The sequence below is a fragment of the Rhipicephalus sanguineus genome, chromosome 11, assembly GCF_013339695.2.
Source record: "Rhipicephalus sanguineus isolate Rsan-2018 chromosome 11, BIME_Rsan_1.4, whole genome shotgun sequence".
Lineage (NCBI taxonomy): Eukaryota > Metazoa > Arthropoda > Arachnida > Ixodida > Ixodidae > Rhipicephalus > Rhipicephalus sanguineus.
In genome coordinates, this window is record NC_051186.1 from 71,633,588 (window position 1) to 71,658,461 (window position 24,874).

General features: G+C 46.0%; 1 protein-coding gene across 1 annotated transcript; it reads right to left on the reverse strand.

The window, feature by feature from the left end:
- Positions 1-1,490: 1,490 nt before the first annotated feature.
- Positions 1,491-19,635, reverse strand: LOC119375142 (ATP-binding cassette sub-family C member 3). The gene is made up of 5 exons (XM_037645336.2): positions 19,504-19,635; positions 15,023-15,181; positions 10,599-10,765; positions 6,924-7,118; positions 1,491-1,685 (listed from the first exon to the last, which is right to left on the reverse strand). Exons 1-5 carry the CDS (start codon positions 19,633-19,635, stop codon positions 1,550-1,552), a joined length of 789 nt encoding a protein of 262 aa, XP_037501264.2. The 3' UTR covers positions 1,491-1,549.
- Positions 19,636-24,874: the final 5,239 nt, after the last annotated feature.

Consider the following 24,874-nt stretch of genomic DNA (forward strand, 5'->3'; position numbering starts at 1 on the left):
GCTCGGCACCATCTGGAAACTCTGATCAAGCAGCATACGAGGCTTGCTGACATTTCAGCAGTGGTTGCTGACATTTCAGCAACCGTATTTCCTTACGCTGGTGTTTTCTTGAGTTACGCAGATCAGATGCTAATGGACTTTGCAGCTAAGTTTACTTGGTATACCATTCCAGTTTGTTCCTTTGCCCTTAAGGCTAAATTGTGACTTTTTAAAAGATATGTCGTAAAGGTAAACGCAACTGTGGAAAGTAAACTATTTTAGTAATAATGACAACCTTCAAATGCGTCGGTTGTAGGAATTCGAAGCATTACGGCGGAAAACTAACATGTACCTCATTTAAAGGGACGCTAAAGCAAAAACTGATATTTCTCTCATCAGTAAATAACCCTTTCGCACTACGAAAATCAACACGCTTGCCGCGAGAAGACGTGTGGTAAGCGAGAAATCAAGCAAAAAAGAAAATGCGTGTTTCGACGCCGCCTTGAAATTTCGGCATTAATTGCCCTGACGTCATGGAACTTGACGGCACCTACTAGGGCCTACGTAGTTGATAATCAGCAAGAATGGAGTGAGTTGTCCTCTGACAGGGTCAGAGACCTAACATAGCAAGTTTCAGAAAATTTCGTTGAGCCAATGTCGCCAAATTCGAAAAACACGCTTTCAAATTTGTGACGTCATGCGCATGCGCGGAAATTGCGGCATGAAATAAAAATAAAACATCGGCCCTGATTTTCTCCTCGATTATTAAAACTATGATTGGTAAAATTTAAAATAGGAATTTTCAGAGTGAAATGTATTAATCTAAAGCGATCCGTGGTTTCACTTTAGTGTTCTTTTAAGTGTAGCAGACTTAGAAGCCACAGTTTGTTGCATTTACTAGATAGTGTTTTAGGGAAGCATTGGAAACTTCTGAGACTTTATGTCAATCTCCATCTTAATATCTCCCTTTTTACAGCCTGGCTACTCTTAGAAAAAATGCCATATAAAAAAGAAAAAACTGAACACTGTAGCAACTCCTTTTCTTTTAGCTGCTGTCCCTTGAACAATTGCATTGCTTAGCGGGGACCACGGACACGTCAGCCCGTATCATACTACATGACACGGTGAAGAAGCAAATAGACCTATCAATCGATAAATAAGGAGGAGTCTCAGGCCTCGTTTCGTGGGCCTGGTGTTCTTTATGCTACATTTAAACCTATATAATACCGGGAGCGTACCTACATGCGTTCCCTCTACCGGAAAGCCTACGCTGTGACCTATAAGCAAACTTGAGTCACAAACGCGATCTCGAGGCAATAAATGATGCACCGGGAACACCATCTGACTTGCGGTGGGAAAAGTAGTCGCTGGATAGCGCTTATACATTTGGCGGCGACGGAGCTGAATCCTCTCGACAGAATCGAAAGGATTCAGCTACGCTGAACATCCTCACGCAAAAAATATGTCTCATGCTGCTGACCCACAATTACGTTTTCTTGTCATCTGCCACAACCTCGTTCTTTATTGGAGACACCCAGTAAATTGCAAGAGAATTGCTTGCGTAGAGGTCTCACTGGCATGAGTCACTGCGACGTGAGGTCATTCCGGCATGTCGCAGCATTTTGTAGAAGGCTGACTCGTGGTTCGAAGAAAGCCACTGTGTCGGCCCAAACTCGATCACACGTCCATTCTCCATCACCAGTATCCTGTGCGCAATAAAGAACACAGGGGACACGCCAGATTACTGGCTCGCCACCACATTATAAGGCAGTGGGTACCGGCACGCTGTGACCCCTACCATGCTTAACCGCTCTCGCATGGTAAATGTTAGGCATGACGTAGAGAAATCAACTACATATGCAGGTGTCAAATGGTGTGGCAATGCGAAGAAATAAAATCATTCCCTAATAATACACCAGCCTAGGCGTGTGGTGCTACGAATATTTCCGGCGACAGGCTTACGTTAAGGAGACATAACCATGAAGCTTAGCGTGTGGAGTTTCCACACTGAGCTTCATTTAACCGAACTCTCTTCTCGTCATCCTCTTGCATAGATCATGAACAGTGAATTTGCTATGTTATTTACTATAGCATTGCTATAGTGAGCTTATAGCTGATTATGATAGCAGATGGAAAGCATAGCGTTAAGTGTTATTTCGCAAACCGTAAACATGGTCCTTCAAATCCTAACACACTCAGCTAACATAAGAGTACATCGTAGTGATGTGGTGTACTGGCATAAAAATGTCCTAATTCGCACGTGTATTCTTACACAAGCGTGTTGTGCTAAAAGGCATGATTTCATGGTTCTGCACGTGAAGCCTAAAGGTTAGAAAATAAATGTAGTGTCTGTACTGTGAACGTTTATTGGAGCTTCTGAACTGTATTGTCGCTTCTGAGCTGTAAAATTAAGCTAGCATTTAATTCTATCAAGAGAAGTAGGATTGGCGCACGAGGGCTGCTGCCTAAAGCAGCATGTACGATATGATGTAGGTTTTTTTTTTACTTGTAAGAATAGAGCGTCCAACGTATACATATGCACACTCGGGAACCGAGATATGGGTGCTTCGGCATAATTTCGACCGCTTTGGGACTCGTAAACGTACAAACAACGCGCAGATACAAAGCGTTTACCCATTTGTTTATCACTTGCACGCTGCAACGACCACTAAGAGTGCTACCATTGATCGACTTCACATAGCCAGCATTGCGACACTGCCATATTGCGCAATGGCAGGCAGTTACAAGCGTCGAAAATTGAAACTTAAATTGTTCACCTTGCATGTCAATGCGGTTATGAAGCACGTTGTAAAACAGAGCATGTTGCTGACGTAGTTGATTCATTACTTGAGCAAAATAGGCTTGACGTTAAAACGGACGGGGACGAAGTGAGGACACGAATGGCGCCCGTGTTTGTTGGTTCCCTTCGTCCGCGTCCTTTTAGCCCCGCACATTTATTCCTTACGCTGTACAGTTGAGGACCTGGGAATAAGTTCGAACACCGTGCATTAACTAACCCTTATTTAATATGACTAATGAAGTGTTTTCGCATTTCACCCCATTGGTAATTCGGTATCGATGTCCCGTAATCACCGAAGCGTTTACTGCGCATTCATTCCATAAATGCAAAGTGCCCAATGCGGATAGATTGTGATACTCAAGCGCCGTTGACGTAAGATATGCGTTAAACCTCAGCAGTGACAAGATCTTCTGAGTCAAATTATTTACAAGGGAATGTTTATTTTGTGATTGACTAGTGACAGCCCCTGTTCTCACCAAAGCGGTACTGGTGTTGTTGAACTGGTGCCGATGCTGAAGAGGTAATGGAGATAACATTGAAGCGCGAGAATAATTTCCTCCTCTGTACTACAACAGCCCCTTGGCACTCGTGCTCATATATATTTTAATTAAGCATGTGCACGCGTTGCCTTTTCTCTAGTTCCGCTTTTCTGCGCTAATGATTGCACTGTATTTGAGCATACAAAAATATTTTCAAATACCCCCATGTTGCCAAACAGTTACACACAGCAACAGTGAAGGTCTGTAAATGTAAAAAGTAATGTTCTAAGTAAGACAAAAATTGTGGTGAAGGTGGAGGCTTCAGGCTGTGAAAGAACGCTGAACAGGGAATTTCGCTGGTGCTAACTTTCGCTTTCTCCTACTACAGCTTCGAGGCTTCACGGGTTCGATTCCGGCCGCGGAGGTCCTATTTCGATGGAGGCGAAATGCTAGAGGCCCGTGTCATTAGATTTAGGCTCACGTTTCAGTTAAGTCAACGATTTCGGAGCCCTCGACAATGGCGTTTCTTTTAATGATATCGCGGTTTTCGCACGCGAAGCCGCAGAAATTATTAGAGCTTTGAGCTTATCGGAACGTTATCAAGGCGCACAAACCCATGATGCTAAGGCAGGCGGTTGCTGTCCTGGCGAAGGCAAGTCGTCTTGTGAAGACGTTGACTGCAGCGGTATTACTTAAATAATTTAAATGACTACCAATGTTCTATTCAACGAACGGTGAAGTTATATTTGCGAGTCATCAGGTCGAACCACGTCCATTATTTGGTTATGCAAGATGACATAGCGAGAGATCTCGAGAAATTGGGACGTGCCATCGTCGCAATCCTATCTCCGTGCCCGCTACATGACTAATGCCTCTCCCAGACTTCCGTAGTTAGTCTCGCACTTGCTTACATCAAGAAATTCATTGAAGTGTTTTATTTTTAAATTCCATTATACCACATAATTCCCCACTACCCACGACTGCACGTCTTCCCCGGGCACTTATGCTGTGATTTTCACTAATTCTGTGCACTTCTTCAAACAATATTTTACTAAAAAGAAGACGTCGCTAGCCCTATTGACAAGGTAATACTGTTTTATTATATGCGACCAGAGAAATCGAACCAAAACGACGGCACCACCTGTTGTGAAAACCTCTTCAGTCGATATCACGGAAAAACTGGGTCATATAATCGAGCGTAGACGGCAATTCTTGCCGCCGTTTATGCTTTCTTCAGCTCTCGCCCTGGTGTAACGTTAGCAAAGAGCAGTTGTTTCTTTGCAATGGGCTAGCATAGTGATGTTAAATTTTTTTCTCCTTTTACTGAGGGGAAAATTAGGATCTGTTCTGTTCGGAACGACCTTGTGGACCTTCACTGACTCAGTGATTTACACTAAAAATTCACGCCCATCATCCCGTAAGTGTCCCCGCGTAACATTACTGTAGCTTTATAATTCAATATTTGTCTGCAATAGAACATTACTAATAACGTAGACAATGTCCGCTTAATACTTACTGAACTTAAATTTAGTTGCCAAAATTCTGGACGAGTCGTTCTTACTGAACAATGCTTATTAACTATTCGCAATGCCCACGAACTATAGGTGGCGCGCCGTGCTTTTCAACATGGCGCCAGGAGGAGGGTCAACCCGTTTGTTAGCATAGGAACAGATAGGACGTGCGGGCGTACGGCCCGTGCCACTTTCACCGGATGAAGTCATGAGCTGCGCTGAAATGGATATGAGACTAAAATACTTTCCCAAACCATGGAAAGTGCTAAGTACTCGCCACCTAATTATTTGCTGCGAAGTGAAAGGTTATATTTCAGCTCCGTTACCGTGCATAACGATGCTTTGCGAAATCCTGTGCGTGCTACATAAACCTGTATGAACTAGAATTGACGTATGAGCTGAACGGCACTCCGAGGTAGTACTTACCGAGCCTGCCTGACGGATTTGCCGCACTAGTAGGCCGCCAGCGAGTAGCGCCATCGCTGCTGCGCGTGATGATGGCTTGCAAACATAAAAGTGTTCTGTGATAATACCCCGTCATCATTACTTGCGCAGTCTTCAACGGAACACAAGCATTTAACATGCCATTCAGTAGCGCTTGTGTCACAGCCATGCTGAGACTCTAGCCGTGTGTACTTCACTCGCATGTTGCAGGTTCGATCAGCACTATCGAAACATGGATATCGAAAAGAATAAACACGTATGCTTTTCGCAACGTCGAAGAAGTTCGCCGAGAGGCGTGGATTGTGGCCGTGACTGCACGTTCCATCGCTCTAACCATTTCGCTTCGTTGGTCGAGCTCGAGCGTGTTGGCGGCATGCGGCGCTCCATAATATCCACAATAATTGTGATACATGCAATGCACAAGAGGAACTATGCTTTTATTTTGATCTCGCTCAAGGATATTATACATTAAATACAATCAAAGTGACTTACGAGCGTGAAAGAACATAAACGCACGAGGGATCGTGCAACTCGCTCCTCGTGAGTTAGCAGCTGGTGGTTCATCGTCGCTGTCACTCTCGGTGCTTTCACAGTCTTCTACGTCCAGTGAAAAATCCTCGTCGTCAAGATAGTTTCTTTCTAGATCACTGCTGAAAGCAATCTGAAGAATTTTCTCCGCCGAACGACTTCGACCACTCCGCGGCACCACGTTTACAATTAGACAGACGTCTGGGCGCGGAGAACGTTTTGCTCTCAGACCGGTCAACAAGCAAATCGCTTGCAGTGTGCTGCCACCTATCAACAAACGTACAAAAACAAGCGGCGCAGCGGTGGCTTGGAAACCCAACACGCTGGCGAAGGACGGCGTGGATGGAAAGCGTTCGCTCCACGAAAGGCGTCGAGCAGACGCGTCCTCGAATGATTGAAACGTCGCTCGCACGATTCGTAACAGCGGTTTGCTGACAAAGGATAGAGGCCCTATTTTAATGTATCGCCAACTTGAGATCGCTCACTTATACATGAGCACATCGCGAGCCCGCGCGACCTCCCTCCCGCGTAGTGTTATGGGACTCATGCACTACAAGAAACACTGACCAATTATATATGCAAGTAAAACAGGGTGAGCTTCAACTGAATATGTCAGACGATAACATTTAACTTACCTACGTGGCTACAGAAAGCCTCGCGAAGCTGATAGTATGTGTACACTGTGGGCTAGCATTGAAAGCGCGAGTTGCCACGTATTTTCACGAAAACTTCGCGTCTCGCAAGAACGAATCAGATTTCTCGTGTCACGGAGGGCCCGGTTTGTTCACTGATGAAGGGAACATGCAAAGTCGTAGTGTTCCTTTCTTGCCAACGCGTTAACACTGAGGCTAGCACAGCCGAACAAGGGAGCGACTGCATAGTGCCGCCATTTTGTCGTCTACTGACCCTCCTCGAGAGGACTTTCCTGAATTCCGCTCGGTGGCGCGACAGTCTATGGGCATTGCGAATGGTGCAAGCGGCAATAAGTAAGGCTACCTTTGCACAAACTCGCCATCATGCTCTTCGGCACCAAGAAAGCAAAATCATTAGACACGTAACGAAGCATTCACGAATGCGATGTTTTGTGTTTGCCTCAAAACAAGGATTAGCATAAGAAATCACACTGCAAGTGTTCTTTGTCGCCTTCTGCAGTAAGCTGACAAGTAAGCGACAACTGCTTACTTGTCATAGTCTAGCACAGTCTCCAGCTTGTGAGCGATAGTCAAGACTGTGCAGTTGTCGAAGCTTTCTCGCAGCGTGCTCTGAACGAGCCTCTCCGTGTCGCCGTCCATGTGCGACGTGGCTTCGTCCATAAGAAGCAGCCGAGGACGACGTAGCAGGGCTCGTGCGAGGCACAACAGTTGCCGCTGGCCGGCGCTGGAAACAATTTCAAGGAAAGGCGTGCGAAGTCATTCAAAGAAGTAAATTGTTCAACAGCGTCAGCTCATGTGTAACCAACATTCATCATTTTTCTGCAATTTAGGTTACCACTTGGTTATTGGCAAACAGCGCTTAAAAACGGAAGGATAATTAAAAAAACTCACAGTTTCGCCGCAAGGCCGAAGCAATGAATGCGATAGCAAGAAACTAATGCTATATGAAGTGAGGCTCGCCAATGGATACTCTCAGTTTGAACAGCGCTCCTGTTGCAAAGGCGGCCGAAGCAGCGAAGGAAACTAGCGTGCTTCAAGTGTCGAGCTGTGACACTTGATAGTTCGCGCTCATCTTCTGTTTGTTCATTTAGCGGCGTCGCTTGAGCTCGAGTGGCTTTCGTACGTTCCGTAACATGAGCGCGGACATCACGGTGAAAGCGTGAAACATCCCTCTTCCCCTCAGCACGAGAAACCGCGCGAGCAGACAGCGGAAGGGCAAGGTTCTCCCTGCGCAACTATATGAAGAAGCGAGCGAGCTCGCCGACGACTTTTAAATGCGCCCGTCGCGCTCCTAGCACCATCTCGCTGGTAATGAAGAAACGCTTATAAGCGCAGCCGTCTCTGAGTCCGTCCAGCGGTAAAGGGTATGTATATAACGCTCGCCGTTAGCTACGTGGAGGATCTGCGTTTCGTGGCGTAGTGGCTAGCGCCACTCGCTTCGGAGCAAGAGGTCCCTGGTTCGATTCCGCGCTTCGGAAGCATTTTTCTGAATTATTTTTCTTTGGGGCTGTTATATATATACACATACCTATACATATACGGTGCATGACGGCGGCGACGGCAAAATCCAGCCGAGACTGTCCATATAATTGCTATCGCAATAAAAGTATACGTACAGGTGCTCATTTCTAACAAACATTCATTCATAAGCACATAATTGCTGTAAACTACGGCTATGCTTGCCGTCTCACATAACAAACAAACGACAGAAAGAATGCGTATACATGACTATGACTAAACCATACGTTACATAGCACAGGAGCATATGTAATTTAAAATTCCATTCGCTAAGAAGAATGACTACCGCGGCAAAGAAACCAGCAGCTTCCGCGAAGCTTTTATCCGGTATTGAGGTAACGCTATTTCATTATTTGAAAGGTGCCCTTTTACGCGGGCGCTTTGGACAGCACAATGCAACGTTAACGAACTCGCCAACCTTGCCGCACTAGCCTGTGTTATCACTGTCTTCTCTGTGGGTCACGTCGTTGTGTAGCAACATGTAGGTTATTAAAAAGGAAAGCGCGTTTGCTGCCGAATTCTTTCTTGTGGCAGCTCGGACTGGGGTACTCAGAGTAACTTCCCAATGCCGTCAGGACAGTGGCTTTCTTTTTCTCTTCGTGACAGTCTCGTGGTAGCGAGTCTCTCAGACAGTATGTGGTAGATAATAATAATTTTTTTGTGTTTAACGTCCCAAAATCACACGTACATTATGAGGGACGCCTTAGTGGAGGGCTGCGGAAATTTCGACCACCTGGGATTCTTTAACGTGCGCCTAAGTCTAAGCACACGGGCGTCAAGCATGTCGCATCCATCTAAATGCGGCCGCCGTGGCCGGGATTCGATCTCGCGACTTTCTGGTGAAAGCGGCTTGGTTTTGGTGGCTGCCTGCATAATAAGCGGGAATGAAATCACGCGTAGCTTCCCGCTACCGCACCCTCGGCTCTCGATGGCCCAGGCAATCACTCTAGGAATGCTACAAACGGGTACTTACCGTCACCTTTATAATGCAGTAAATTCATTGATACCATAAGGCCGCGCTGCCCTCTTTGCGACGAGAGATGATGCACGTAACCCCTTATGCTCTGGCAATGCACGGCCGTGCGCGATGGCGAGCCTCTCAGTACAGAGGACGCCTGGAGGACGGCAATCATCAGCTCGGACCGGGAGGTCGAAATGCGGGCTGTTCAGAGTGCTCGTAATTTGGCGGAGGGGCTGGACCTTCCTGTCCCCACGTGGGTGCGGCCCCCAGCCGACCAACCCCCTTGAGGGGAATCGGCTCCTCAGGACAATTTTTGAATAAAGTTCACCGACCGACCGACTGACTGATTGGCATGCGAGCTCATCACACGCTGTTCGTCACGTCACAATGTGTAAAAACACAATCCCGCCTGATTTCACCGACTGCACAGATAACGTGAACAGCAAATACTAAATACTTTGATTGTTATGGATTACGGCCACGAGAGGCGCAGATATAAGGCATACGCCGTTGTGGAGCGGCACGATTTGGGGACTATGCGTATAAAGCTACCTCCGCGCGCGCATCTGCCGCAAAGTGAACTGTAACTCTACCTTTATTAAAAAAAGAAGAAACAAAACATTTGTTGAATCTTTAGCATGGCCATTGGCCATCGAGTGACATAAAATGAGGAACACCATTTTGAACATCCACTGAGCGGGCACCGTTTGTGACGGTATCTCTTCCGCCATGGTTCAAGAAGCCTATAGAGCACCATAAAGCAGTTGTATGTTAGATTGAACAAAGGTCTTGTCAGAGTCGCCACTCTTGAAACGGTGTTTCCTGGCTGCACAAGCACGTAGATGCACACTCGCGGGCCCAAAAGCCACCACCAGGCGTCGCCTGCAGAGCGAAAGGGGACGCTCGCACGAACTAAACAGGACTTGAGGGCACTGTACCGTCGTGTCAACAGATTTCGTATCCGAGTGTCTGTAATTACTGCGAACTTTAGTGTTCTGAGGTGACATCACTTCGTGTGTCTGAGCTCTCTTATGGCTTGAATTTAAAGGGCCCCTAAACCTGGCGTTCCCCGTCTGTTCGGCGCAATTCGGGACGCCAGTACTCTGTTCACGTGTCATCGTGAGCAAACAAGCTCTCGATTGGTCCGTAGACAGTTGTGAATCGTCTCCTACTCTCTTTGCCATGCGGTCGCACGCCCGTTCTGCCTTGTTTCACATGACAATCGTGCCCGATCAACTGATTACACTTCGTTTTGTGCGTTTCGGCTGCGGAAGTGGAGATAACAGCGTGTAGCCGAAAAGTGCGAAATCCAGATGGGCTCATCGCTTAGTGCTGACATCGTCCAGGTGTCTCATGAAGACTTGGCGGGGAGGAGATAGCGCCTGTAGAAAGGTTAGTGAAGGCGAGGAAAAATACTCTCTCATTTTTGAACTCGGAGTGGTTTAGACTCCTCTAAGAGTAAGTGTTTCGTTTCGCGGGATGCTTTTAACTTTGAGTAATGCTTATCAAACGTGGTGGTTTTATGGTTCAAGGGCCGCAACTATGAGCGCAATTTCATGCGAGGCTTTTTTTTTTCTGAAGCTTTCACTATTTTCATTTTGTGGGAAAATATTAGTCGGGGCCATGTAAAGGTACCGAGAACTCCAACACATCACATGTTTCAAGAACGTTTATGGAGTGGTGCTGGTCAAATTGGGCATTCTAATTGGTATGCTGGCAGGATACCTGAGGTTGCTTCCGCCGTCGCCGACGTACATCATTATGTTGTCTGGGTCACGACAAACGAACTCGGCAAGATGTACTTGGTGCAATGCGAGCCACACTTCCTGATCGGAGTGGCTGCGAGTGGGGTCCAAGGCATCCCTTAGTGTTCCGCGCATCAAGCTTGGGTCCTGGAGGACAAATATGTTAAGACATTGGTGTCATTGTACGCCTAAGGCACGGGAAGATTGTGCTGAGCAATACCGCTTAGCGCTTGCTCAACAGCGTAAACGGTACAGACAGGGTAGCGAGTTGGGCGAGTTGGAAAATACTCGTGTTACGGCACAGATAGGCCTGTACAGATAGCCCCATCGATATTTAGATATGCGATTTTCCTTAACTGACTCCAGCAGGATACATATATACAAAATTATTGACGGCATGCCTCCACTGTGCCATTACCAGAGTCACACACACACTCCAGGGTCGAGAAAAATACCGTTATTTTTTTAACTGGCACTAGCAGTTCACCAACTACAGTCGATGTATACGGGGTGTTTCACAAAACAAGAACCAAGGATTTTAGAAAAGAGATGAACCGCAAAGGAATGAAACTCACGACATATCATTTGCAGTCACGTGGCGCTCGTTAGGACATATTTACATTGCGTCCTAATTACTTAGCTTACTAACATCAATAATGCAAAATTTCTAATATTCACTTTGGGACCAAGTGCGTTTTGTTACCTGGTAGAGGGCATTCCAAAACGACCTATCCAATTTCTTGAGAGAATGTACGTGCATGCTGCGTGGCGATTTTTTTCCGGCGTTTAAAGAAGACCCGCGAAATATGAAATAGAACCACATCACGGCGCTCGTATGCTACCGTACTGCAGAACTCTCAAACGTGCTTCCAGTGAACCAACCGGCGCACGGACCGAGGCGGAATGAGCGAGCGCGGCTCGAGGCATCAGCTTTCCACTGCGTCAGCAATTTTGACAGCTGCACATGGCAAGAGTGTCCTGTCGTCCCTCATACGCGATAGGTTCATGGTCGGCGGACCGCCCGTGTTTCTATTTGCACTTACAAACTGCCTGCTCTACTGAACTGACTTAAGTAAAACATACATCTTAAGTATTTCGCCCCTCCGTGAAAAACATGAAATTATGCATAGAAAGAATGCTGATTGGCGGAGCGCATATCTCGCAGAAAAACAATACATGAAGGAGTGTTGAAACGGACAACACCAAAGGAATTTTTTCTGTTCTGAATAATAACTGCAGCCAATCTCAAATGAGAATGTCAATGAAAAGTGTCTCTTCGGGCAGTGGCGTTGCAGGGGGGGGGGGGCACAACGCCCCCCCCCCCATTTTTTTTTTCTGCCATGTGTTACAGAGCACGAAATGGCACTCGACCACACCTACCTAGACCCCACGTCCGATCAAGGGCGTGCTCCCCCCCCCCCCCGAAAAAAATTTGTGCCTACGCCACTGTCGTCAAATCTATAGCAAGCGATTGTCACTATTCCTGTTCGTAGCACATTTCTCTATTTCAAAACACACACACACCACACACACACACACACACACACACACAGCGATCACACACAAACACCACACACACACACACACACACACACACACCACACACACACACACACACACACACACACACACCACACACACACACCACACACACACCACACACACACACACACAATTCAAGCTGTTTATCGTGAACGAACAAACAAAATGTCTCTTGGGTGCAATATATGAACTGCATGCTGCTCGCCTAGATAAAATGATAACGGAAATTCGAATCACTGGTTCCTGTATGATACGTTCACTTGTACCTTCTACAGATGCGTGTGTTTCTTATGCATTCCTTTAACACAAAGAACACCGCCTCCTTAGAACGGCAACAGAACGTTTCATGCAGGATGACGTAAGAACAGCACCGTGCCTGTGGGTCGAACGTCATCTTGTTCGAAACGCATTTCGATTCCGTTGCAATATTGCAGGAACTAGCCAAGCTTGAAACATCTTGAAGAGGTTTTTGACGGCGCCAGAAACCCGACAACCGAAGTCAAGAAGACAGGTATGTTCATGTCCTCTCTTTTTGTCTTTTTTTGTTTTAAGTTGACCGTGTTTCTGTCACAGCAACATATATTTTCAAGGTGGATTTTCACAAACTAACCAGACTTGGAGTTCTGCTAAACCCCAAACAACTTAAGCGCCTGGTTATCGAAGCAAGAACTACTGTTTCCGTTTCGTGAATGCCAACCGGCGGCCATACGCTATTACGTCGTGCGCACACTATCGCGAGGGAATAGCTTCGTTTAACCTAATATGATGTCATTAGATGTGCACCTTATTGAAAAATTGTATATGTGATCTTATTGAAAACAAACGGATTGCGCATATTTGCCGCATGAAATATGTGGATTTCTTGCGGACATATGTGGCGTTATTTTTTCAAAAAGAGCCATATGCAGAAACGGAAATTGTGCTAAACTTCACGGGAGCGTAAAGCGCGCCTAAGTATCTTTAACTGCTAAAACAATTGGAATCAAAATGGGGCAATTCCTGATTGTAACGTGAACTCAAAAAGGCAGTTTCTAATAAAAAATGAGCCAAATGCTGCATCTGTTTCAATCAAACTGAGCCACATTCACTAAACCAGCGCTGCGTCAACCATCGTGACCAAAATAACCAGCATTGTCTCATCCAATCTGTTTCATTTGTGTCCTAGTTGCTTTTCTATCGTGTTTACGTTCCACAATTATTTTTTCTAGGGTGAGTTGGTTCTTACTGAAGGACATGATGTTCTAGGGCGAAACTCAAGTATGAAGACTAAGAGGCCGACCTTACTACTTCTTTTTGCCTCTTAGCGATTTTTTTTTCGAGCTTATCGCTACAGTATCATGTCCTTCTTTCACTCCAAGACGGTATATTTGAAATAAAAGATACAAGAAATCAAGATATTGGGCACCGATCTATTCCTTGATGAAGAAGTGATCCGAAACGGCCCGGTATAAAACGAGCTCAGAAGAAGAATAAGAGCTGGAGCCCTTTTCGAGGCCTTCAACTGATGCCAAGAACAAGAAAACGCTGCCGACAACCCATAACAGTGCGCCTTTTGCCAGGAAGGACCACTCGCTTTTCAGGTCTAGTCACCACCATTGCGCGCATGCGAAGAAGGACGGCACCGATGGAAGCACAAGGATACTATTAAATTTATCGCCAAATATTGATATACCGTGTATTAGAATCGTTTTACACTTCTTTTACGAGCTAATTCAAGCGCAAATGAAATGTTGCAATCTATAACAGCCAAATACAAAGTTTACTTCTGAATACCGACGAGAGCGGCCGATATAGATTTTAGCCGCAATATAGATTTGAGGTATTTAGGGGACAGGAACACACTGACGAAAAATTGTTGGAGCAGGCCCGACCCTAATGACAGTAGCAAAAAAGTGCGTTGTTCTCAGTTTCAGTTAAAGTGCATTTGGCTCTTTTAAGGAAAAAAAGGCCACATATATGGTCCTATGCAAAATGTATGGAAAATCTGGAAAGTTATAGATGGTGCATAAAGCATATCGGTAGCTGGATTTAGTCATATGGAACAAAAAAATTGGGGGACACTTAAGCTTCGCCTTTAAGAGTTGAACGCGATAGCGATATCCTGCCCCTAGTGCGCACTTCGAACACTACGAGTGTTTAAGAGAATGCGCGCACTAAGGTGTGTGGCTTATGTAATGGGTAGCATGCTTTAAACCAGGAGCAATTATGCGCGAGACACTATTTCGAAGTTGCGATGCACCCACTACGTGGCCTTAAGGGAATACGCGCAGTAATGTGTGTGCCTTTTGTAATGGGTGGCTGTCTTTAAACCACCAAGTCGTTATGATATTGACATGGTGTGACGCCCGATGGCAATGTACGCTTGTACCACGCAATATTACTGCGATATTACATCTCGTACTGTGACACCTGTATACAGGACGCGTATTTTTGGAAAGCATGAAAGTTACTTTCAGTGCAGCTCCAAGCAGAGGCGTGGCTGTGTGGTAGAACGCCTGCTTGCCACGCAGACGGCCTGGGTTCAATTCTCACTCGGACCCAACATTTTTATTATTTATTTTATTTGCAGCTTTTTCCATTTTTCGGTCACGGACAAGATGATGATTTTTCGCTCACAACCAACGGCGCCGACGCCGACGGCGGAATTTCTGCGATACGAGCTCTTTAACGCTATCGCGTTAAAAGTCCGTACCTGTTATATGGACAGGCCCATATGGCGATAAGGAATATATGGAAAAGCAAGATATGAAACATCTGGGTATACGAACAGAAGGAACGGAATCCGTATGTGTGAGACTGATGTACGGAAAGCGTTCATACACGCTCTGGATTACGTGCGAATAATCGCTGGACATTACTCGCCTGCGGGATCAAGGTGACGACGGAGCGCAGCCTCTGCAGAGGAACTGATGCAATGCTGACACCGTCTATGCACACGTAACCATGCGTTGCTTTCAGGACCCGGAGAATAGCCATGAATAGCGATGACTTTCCAGCTCCTGTGCGACCGACGATGCCAACCTGAAAAATCTTCGTAACTAAGCGTCAAACATAAGATGCCACCCCGGATTTTGCGATGAACTTCACATTTTGCTCATTTTAGTCAAATAGTCAAATTATTTCATTGACGGGCCTCTGGTCACCGTACCCTACAGGTACAGTGCTCACGGATTGAAGTGTACCATGAAAAATTCTAGCATTCTGAATGCTATGCGCAAATGCTCGAGATAGCCGCATCAGGTCGCTAAGAATCTGGCCACTAAAGAGAATGTTTGCTCTGACGTAAGTGTTCGAGCCATTATCAAGCCAATATGGCATGAACCGAACAAGCTAAAACGAAAGTATGTGTATTACTTAGCCCTAAATTTCGCGTTTCAATCTGGGAGCACTGTTCTCTGCTTTGCAGCTTTTCACAGCAGACAGCAGTGCTAAATAAAGCAGCCTTCAAGGTGCCCCTGTTATCAAACGCCAAGTTTGAAAAAAGAACGGAAGCCGTACGTAGGGTAAAATCTATTTGATTGCGTAAAAAGAACGTGAAGAAGAGTCTAGTTCGATGTCTTCTTTGCAATTAATTTGTATATATAAAGAGCTGTATTTACGACGGATATGTCAACATGTGGTGTTCAAGCGATATCGAAAAGATTTATTTCAATGGCGTGTCACTCATTGTCGTCAGCAGTTTGCGCATATTTTTTCTTCCATCTGCTAAAAAAAAACCGCGAGAAATCTCATATTATCAACTGCATAAGAATGTAAACTTGAGCGAGTTGGCACGCGTTCATTTTTGGTTGAAGCAGACTTTCCACTATACAGATTGCAAGGAGGCCATTGTCTATCAGATAACATTATCATGCGGAAAAACTTACATCGGCCCGAGCGGAAGATGCGTTAACGTTCGTCTCAGTGAAAACGAACGTTCATTGTCAGACACAAAGCCATTCTCTCTCGCCGCCCTTTGTCAGGAATGCGGCTCCGTGCCCTTCTTAAGCGACGCCATGATACTGTCGCATCATAAAGAGCAGAAAGCAAGAGAAGTCATTGGTGCCTTCCACATTCGAAGCAGAGGCGTTAAGGGCCTGCCGTCTATTAATGTACCTATGCAGCAGGGGCGTAGCCAGAAATTTTTTTCGGGGGGGGGGGGGGGGGGGTTCAACCATACTTTAAGTATGTTCGTGCGGGTGTATGTATGTGTGCGTGCCTATATATGCAAGCAAAATTGAACAATTTCGGGGGGGGGGGGGGTGGAACCCCCCCCAACCCCCCCCCCCTTGGCTACGCCCCTGCTATGCAGTACTTTCAAAATGTGATACCAGAGTTTATCCGCATTTCCTTGCCTGGGGGCTTTTTGTTATGATGTAGTACTTCACCTATGTATATGCTTGGTTTCGTCCACTTTACTTCACATTTCTATTCCAATTACTACACATAACACCCCCTATACTTTCCTTGGCATTACTGTCTGTTAGTTCTCATTAATATCGTGTCTAACAAAGAAAAAAGAGCCCTTAAAAGACACCGCCTTTCCTTCATTCATAGCGAAGATCTCGTTCTGGCAGACTTGATGCCTTCAGGTAGTATGCGAGGGATTATTGGTTAGCTGCCAGCTCCTAAAAAGACCATGAGCTACGTGACGCCAACAGGAAGAAAAAAGAGCGTTCCACACTCGCCGTCATGGCTGCGATCGGCGCTGACTAACACTCCTATTTTTAAATGCACATAAATACCCCAAAAAGTGGACGAGAGGATGGCCGCCGGCGTAGCTCAGTGGTAGAGCATCGGACGCGTTATTCTTTATTCGGACGCGTTACTCCGTTTAGCAAACCGCCGATGACGTCAATGTTTGAGGTAAGCATGTAGGGTTTCCCCGGCACGAGCAGAATCTTGTTAGGGACACTCGCAAACTCGGTATGCGACATGCGCGCTACTTTTTGCTGCGGTTTATCGAGTTGCCGCATGTTATGGCAGTCGAGATAGGTGTCGTGTCGTCTGCAGCGAGTTCCATCAGGTTGTTTCAGGTTAGCTGTGGATGTAGCGCTTCAGATCTAGCGACGGAAGCGCCGGCGGGAGGAGCAGTCGCGCGCTCGGCGAGGCGGTAGCGCCCTCTCTTGCGTGGCGCGGCTGTCAGCCGCGTGTATCGCAAGTGTTTTTAGCGATATTAAGTAAAATTATTGCGATTAATTCTTGGTTATTTCTGCTAATTATATTATTTTATACACCTTGTTCGTTTACTTTAACCCGGGTTTGAGCATTGCTATCCTTGTTACAGGCCTGTATTGAGCATTTGACTGTGAGCGTGATCATGTCACATGAGATCCACGGATGGACGACAAGCCGGGTCCTTAAAGTGCTATGCACTTATAATAAACCATCGCACACACGCGCCGGCATGCTTATGCACATCGATAACAAGCGCATAAAGCCCACTTGAATAATCGCGTAGGGTGTTCCACAGCTGCCTGCACTGAGCGTGAGCAGGCTGATGAGCAAAGTCGTACGATGTCTGAGTGGTTGTTCTTTCCTAGTCGTGACCACATTCTTGCGTACCTGCGGTATCCGCATCCTAATCATTGACACGTGCTAAACGCAAAATGCTAACGTTCCCACTGAGCTCGCTTAAAAACAAAATTGAGCGTGCGTCATTTCTTAATAAAGACACAAGGCATTTCTTAAAATATTTGGCGGCCTTCAGATGGAAGAAACAGCCGCGATAAGTATGGCAAGTCCCGCACGCACGTGATCATTGTCTGATTCTTCTTGCTTGTAATCACCATCGACCTCGGCCCATTTTTGTGTCCACTGCAGGACACAAGTTCTCAAAGTTTGTCTACCCCCTTATGCTGACATATCTGTCGTAAACAAAGCTACTAATGGTTAATTATTTATTAAACAATAATCAATTATTTAAAACAGTGTGACAATCCCCCCGCCCCCATTACGGTGCGGCGAAGAGTTTCCGGTGCCCGACTTTTTGTTCCTTTAGCCATGACTGAACACATTGCGACTGTTCCGTTAAGACACGCTTCGACGTGCCCGGTCGGGACACCATCTGTCCGGCTCCAGGGCGAATGTGCCGCAAGACCTCATATAGGCTTCCCAGAAAGAGAGTCGTCCTTGTCTGGAGGACGAGCCTAGGAAACATCTTACGCCTTTCTGGGTATGATGCTGAACGACGCGAGTCAACCGGTAGGATAGCAAATCACAGCATGAGGACGATTTGTTCGACTGCATCAAAGCAGTAGGGTGGGAGCTCTATCAAGATGCAACAAAACTGATTTTCCTACTACCACCTATTTTCGTTTTAGGGGCGAAGCTCCTTATAGCGGCACCCGTTCGTCCCTAGAAGCGTAGTATGTAACCAGTCTTACGCTTTGACCTGCAAGGTGGTGCCGGTGGGAGATTTTTCCTGTGCGTTGTTGAACAATAAAAAATTCGCAGCGTTAGCTAAAAGCCGACTTCTTCTGTCTCTCATTCCCTTAGCAGCATTCTTTACCTCCAAGGTAGTGCCTGGTGAGATTTCTCCTGTGCGTGATTAAACAATAAAAATTTTGTTCAAAACGCCGTTGATTGATGAAATAAACGAACAAAAGACGCCAGATGTTTTGTAAAAGCAAAACGAAAGAACGCCAGATGTTTCTAAAGCAAAACGAAAAGACGCCAGCTGCTTAACGAAAGACGCCAGATGTTTTCTAAGCAATGGTTTTTTAAACAATGAAAATTCACAGCGTACATGTAAAATTAAAGTGCGCTGCAAGTCGTCATAACTCATCGAACCTTTAGTATAAACGCGCCCGATCTCACGTCGGTGATGATGTACTGGACAGAATTCACGGAAGATTCACGGTTTACCGATGAACCTCCGCAGCTTCGCCCACTCATCATCATTCACTCCGTGGATATGCTGTGATTTTTTTTCATTGTATGCTAATTACGGAACTAAACACCTATTTGATTGACAACTCGACGTGATGGAGAGCATAGAACCTGCCTCTGCGTCCATTCGCTTCCACCTGTCAACTGTGAGGCGCTAAATTTCGGCAGTTCTTCAGCAATATTCCATGAAATATCTGGCAGCGTCTGTAGTACGTGGGCAGTTGCGTTAAAGCTAAACGTCTTCGACAGAATTCTGTATGGTTATAAAGTAATAGTAAGAGATATTCCAGTCAACTTCCACTAGATATAAAATATTTCCCAACCACTTCACGTGCCTTAACAGGCGATACCGCAGAAAGGGATTTTTTGTCCCTTGAACTGTTTTTGTGCTCATTCTGTCAAAGTCAAACACCGATGCTTTAGTGTTGAGAGGACGCTAAGAGCAACGACAACAAAATGCGATGTCGACTCACCTTCTCCCGGGGTTCAACAACGAAACAAATGTCGGCGAGTGCGTCAGCCAGGATTCCTGGCTTGTAGGACGCTGTGTAGTGGTTGAACTCCACTCTCCCCTCAGGCTGCCAGGAAGCAATTGCTGGCATCATTTCGCAAGAATGCAGACCCCGCCGTGCTTGGTATGAGTTATTTGTTTCACCAAAGAAATTGTCAGAATCTTCGCTTTCCTGTGTAGGATGGGGCAAAAAAGATAAATATGCACCCCTTATTTACCTCAGCAATTTTTTAAACGATTCCAGCAAAGTCATGCGTTTCTGATCCGATCATCTCGAAGACTCGATCATATTTCGCAGAGACGATGTTTATATATGTGATGAGTGAATTGACCGTATAGGGGGGGGGGGGGGGGGGCGGTCAGCTGTGGTCCCTGCAGATATGACTTCCTTAAAACATTGTTGTATAATGAAATGTGTAGATTACCAGAAGACAAGCCATTGCCGCATTCGTTCCATCACCACTTCACCAATATAGCGCAACATGTTCCGAAGCAATCGAAACCTGGCGTGCATCAGCGCATGCGCTCATTTTTTGGGGGTCACAAACGTTCACTAGATTTTGTATTCCTTTTTTTTTTGTTTGCAAGGAATTGCGGGCCATGGATTTTTATATTGTAATAAACACTGAGCATATTATATTGCGAAAACACTACGCTTTGCGCATATTTCGGAAGACTCTAAATTACTTTTTACGAGGCGAAAAATAACAATTCTGTGCTACCGCCAGTCTTTCGCAATCCCTTGTTAGAGCTTCAAGAGCTCCTGCTAGAGGAGCATGCGATTGCGATATTCTACTAGCCAGCATTTGTGATAGAGTTGCGCGTGTGCAACTCCGTTATCCTATTTAAGCTTCTTGCACTTGCACCAGAAACAGCCTGTTGTCGGAAAGGGCAGAGTCCCGTAAGTAGCAGTTGGTTCTCTTCAAACAAGGAAACTGGGTCAATGTGACAGTCCTCGCCCCCCCCCCCCCAACCTTCCAGCTGCCAACGAAGGCAGGTGTAACTGAAGCCCGTACCCACCTTTTAAACATGCGCAATCAATGTGTGCAAGCTCGAACTTGCTTTAGCGAGGCCTCCTCAGCCGTGACCTTCGCTGCAATGCTGGCGCGCAAGGCATGAAAGCGTTGCGCAGGTGGCTCGCAGCACCGGGAATCTATAAAGCGCGCTGCGGTGGCGCATAAAATGAATAATAATTGTTGGGGTTTAACGTCCCAAAACGCCGATTTGATTATGAGAGACGCCGTAGTGGAGTGCTGGATTTTGACCATCTGGTGTCCTTTAACTAAGTACACGGGCCTCAGGCATTTTCGCCTCCATCGAAAATGCGGCCGCCGCGGCCGGCATTAGATCCCGCGCATAAAATGCAATCTAATCGGCAAGTATACCCAGGTGCGGACAGATCGCTCAATAAGAAAGACGAAGTTATGTGGCGAAAGTTGCAGACGGAGGTTTTTCCAAACCCCGTACTTCACAGCAAGTGGCACCCAGAAGTTTTCCGGTCCCAGTGCAAATTTTGTGATGAGGCAGCGAATTTGGTTCATATGGTGTGGACATGTCCCAGTCAGAACGATGGTTCCCACACTCTAGAATCCTGGGAGGCCCTGCTCCGCAACCAAGACCCCAACGTCCAGCGGGACCTCGTCAGTCAAGCCCTTGCTGCTGCCGTGTCCCAAGGGATTCCGGCCGACGGCTAGGGGCGACGGGCAATGCCTGACGTAATTGACTGATTTTAAAAATAAAGTTTTCTCTCTCTCTCTCTCCCTGCAGGAGCAGGGCATACAAATTAAAAAAAAACATGAATTACGTGACTGCAACGCTGAAACAAAGCATCACGTCAGCTCTTTGATTGGCCAGTGAGCTGCTGCTAGGAAGCACTTTCAAAAGTTTAGGGAAGGGGGTTTTGCTTCCCAATATTTTGCAGCGTAGGGCTGGCGCCCTTCTTGCACCCCTGGTAAACGATCAATCACCATTCTCTTACCGTTGCTCATTTCCAGACCCCGCACAAACAAAATCATTGAGCTACACTGAAACGCTACAACATTACAGATAATGAATGTGGCATTTCCAACCGCCAAACTATTCTATTTTAAGCCGTTGCGTTTTGGCAGATGCAGAATAACAAATTTCCCTGTGTCTTCACTTTCACCTTTTGCACTTGGCATAACATCTAATACTGTATCGTCTCTGGACCACAGCCCAATACATCCCTGCATGTGTGAATGTCTATACTGTATGGGATACCTCCTCCCACTATTCTTTCGCGCTCACCCTCCTGGGGAACATCGTTGGCCAGCTTGGAACCCCTCTAGCAGCGTCAGCCGACCCAATACGCGCATGGAGTGACACTGCGTGGTTTGACAAGTCGTCAGTTGAAGTTTTTCTTACTAATCGTGTTTCCTTCTTCTGATCTAGATGCACTTACAATTGTTAACTGTGAATTCTTCAGTGACAATAACGATGTTTAGGTTGCTGCATTAGTAATGTACCATTTAACTGTTGTGCACTGTGTTCAAAAGCTGTGCTGTATGTACTTACACTATGTCTGTTCTACTAGTTGTAACTTGTAAATTCCCCTACCTCCGCTTCTCCAACGAGGTAAAAGCCTCGTCAGGAGGTTTAAGCCCTTCTTTTGCCTGACCTCGCAGGCAAACCATGTATTTGTTATGCCCGAATAACAACAGCAACGAAAACAACAACGCGAGCCACCGTGGCTCTCTCTACAAAGAGATGTACGTTAAGGAGATTTCCCTTACAGTAAATACTTAATAATTTGTCTATCTTTACATGCCATAAGTTTAGAGATGTTCACACATGTTTACAAGCTCTAGAAACATTCTCACAACAGTAGTAAGGCCTGAGTGTTGGGCGAGTTGGTACTCCATTACTACGAAAAACTGCGCAAAATAAACAGGGACAAGTGAGACACACGCACAAGCGCAGACTAGCAACTGGAAGTTTATTGAAGGAAGCACAAAAATATAAGTAACAAGAAAAACCACGTGAACGATTAGAGGTTGGCGGTTAGATAGTCTATCTCTAGTTTGTGTAACGTAAGCGAAGGCCTTGCAACGCACATGCTGCCATACATGTGGATGTAGAATGCCTCAGCCACTTCTCGCGCTGTCCTATCTTTATGCCTCGACAACACCTTTGTTTCCTGCAACAACGGGTGACATTTGCAAACTTTGCAATGCAAGCACAAATTTGATGAAGGCTGAGCTTTGAGCGAAGCCCTGTGATCCATTAGACGATTGTTCACACACCTCCCGGTTTGCCCGATATAGCATTTTCCGCAAGACAAGGGGATGTGATAGACAACACCCTTGCCGCATGCAACTAACGCCTCCCGATGATTAACTTCACGTTCATACCACTTCTTTCCTTTGCCTTCGACTTTCCTATCCACTGCTGCGCAGACTCGGCCCCAACTTGTTCCTAGAGGAACAAACCACCTTAACACCATACCAGTGGATAGGAAAGTCGAAGGCAAAGGAAAGAAGTGGTATGAATGTGAAGTTAATCATCGGGAGGCGTTAGTTGCATGCGGCAAGGGTGTTGTCTATCACATCCCCTTGTCTTGCGGAAAATGCTATATCGGGCAAACCGGGAGGTGTGTGAACAATCGTCTAATGGATCACAGGGCTTCGCTCAAAGCTCAGCCTTCATCAAATTTGTGCTTGCATTGCAAAGTTTGCAAATGTCACCCGTTGTTGCAGGAAACAAAGGTGTTGTCGAGGCATAAAGATAGGACAGCGCGAGAAGTGGCTGAGGCATTCTACATCCACATGTATGGCAGCATGTGCGTTGCAAGGCCTTCGCTTACGTTACACAAACTAGAGATAGACTATCTAACCGCCAACCTCTAATCGTTCACGTGGTTTTTCTTGTTACTTATATTTTTGTGCTTCCTTCAATAAACTTCCAGTTGCTAGTCTGCGCTTGTGCGTGTGTCTCACTTGTCTCTGTTTATTTTGCGCAGTTTTTCGTAGTAAAGTAGTAAGGCAATGTTTGACATTTAGTTGCACCACTGAATATATGATAAAGCTCTGCAACACAGCGGAGCACTGCCTCTCTAGGATGGGAACTAGCTAACTTGTCCCCGCGAGCAAAAGATTGTACCAGTAGTCAGAGAACCTCCACACTGAGACCTTCAAAATGAAAGAGCTATCCCACTTCTGTGCACACCCTCACGGTGGCACGGGTTTAAGTATGCTTTTGTGAACACCTTAAAACAAAAAAAGACTTGGCGATAGCCCTTACCATATACTCACCTCTGGGGTCAATCGCGTGTATTCAAGGCAACGCTCGAAGGACACGAATGTTTGCGTGAACACGAATACACTTGTAGTGGCGCCGATGATAAGAAGAGGTATCTGCGGAAAAAGGTAATCGCACGCTCAAGTGCAGTCAAATGCATCATTGTGAAGTATGATACAACTTTTCTTCGTGCAAGAGAGCTTTTTTTTTGCAAGGACAGAATGAGATCAAACTTGCTTTCTTCCTTTTTTTTCTGTCTTCATTTTGAGCAATGACTCTCCTCACTCGCTTTTCATCACTTGCGAAGCGTGCATATAATTGCTACCACTCGAATCGTTATAGCAGTTGATGAATTTGACCCTCACAATGCGCTTCTTAGCCGTTACGATGTAGCTTGGCAGAGAAGAAGTGTTTCAACGAGTGCGAATTGGCTGAGCAAAAAGTGATGTGTTGTCTTTTTCCTGAGTTCTATTATCTGTTAACTGCACTCTGTGGTAGCCACGTGTGCTTTCCCTGAACCAGTCTCAACCGAACAACTTAAAATATGTGATACCTTTTCTAACGCTAGCATGGTCTACAGTTTGTCGTTTCAACATTAGAGGAATGCTTACGGTAACCACGCAACAAAGCCTATGTAGCACTCGTACATTGCTTTGTGAGCCTCTTTTAGCAAGCGCTTTCATCCAACTAGCAGATCAAATTTGATTGTAATAGTTGCAGAAGTCATATTAGCTATCCGCGAATCAATTTTCTTTTTACTATTTGAATCACGTGAACCACGATGAGCGCGATCACCCTAGCCATCTGTGTTCCTCGAAGAAGTCACAACGAGCAAAAAAAGTCCTTGCAGATAAAAATATGGTCCATGACAGCTCTTGATTACTTCGCTACCTACGGACGTGAATACAGATGTATTAAGGAACGCGGCCTCACCCCCATGGATGAACTGAGTGCGAGTCCCATCGTGGTTCCATCAGTGGCCGCGTCTCGGCTCGTTCCTGAGGCCAGGACTCCAAAGACGATGGAGGCCAGAATGACCAGGAAGCCGCAAAGGCCTCCGAGGAAGCGGACACTAC

What these genes read in the sequence shown, in the direction of transcription:
- LOC119375142 (XM_037645336.2), bottom strand. Translation starts at nt 19,635, where the DNA reads ATGATGCCAGCAATTGCTTCCTGGCAGCCTGAGGGGAGAGTGGAGTTC. An exon ending in TCGTCACCTTGATCCCGCAG is followed by an intron (nt 10,766 to 15,022) that starts GCGAGTAATGTC and finishes TTTGTCCTCCAG; the next exon opens with GACCCAAGCTTGATGCGCGG. An exon ending in GACGGCGGAAGCAACCTCAG is followed by an intron (nt 7,119 to 10,598) that starts GTATCCTGCCAG and finishes AATTGTTTCCAG; the next exon opens with CGCCGGCCAGCGGCAACTGT.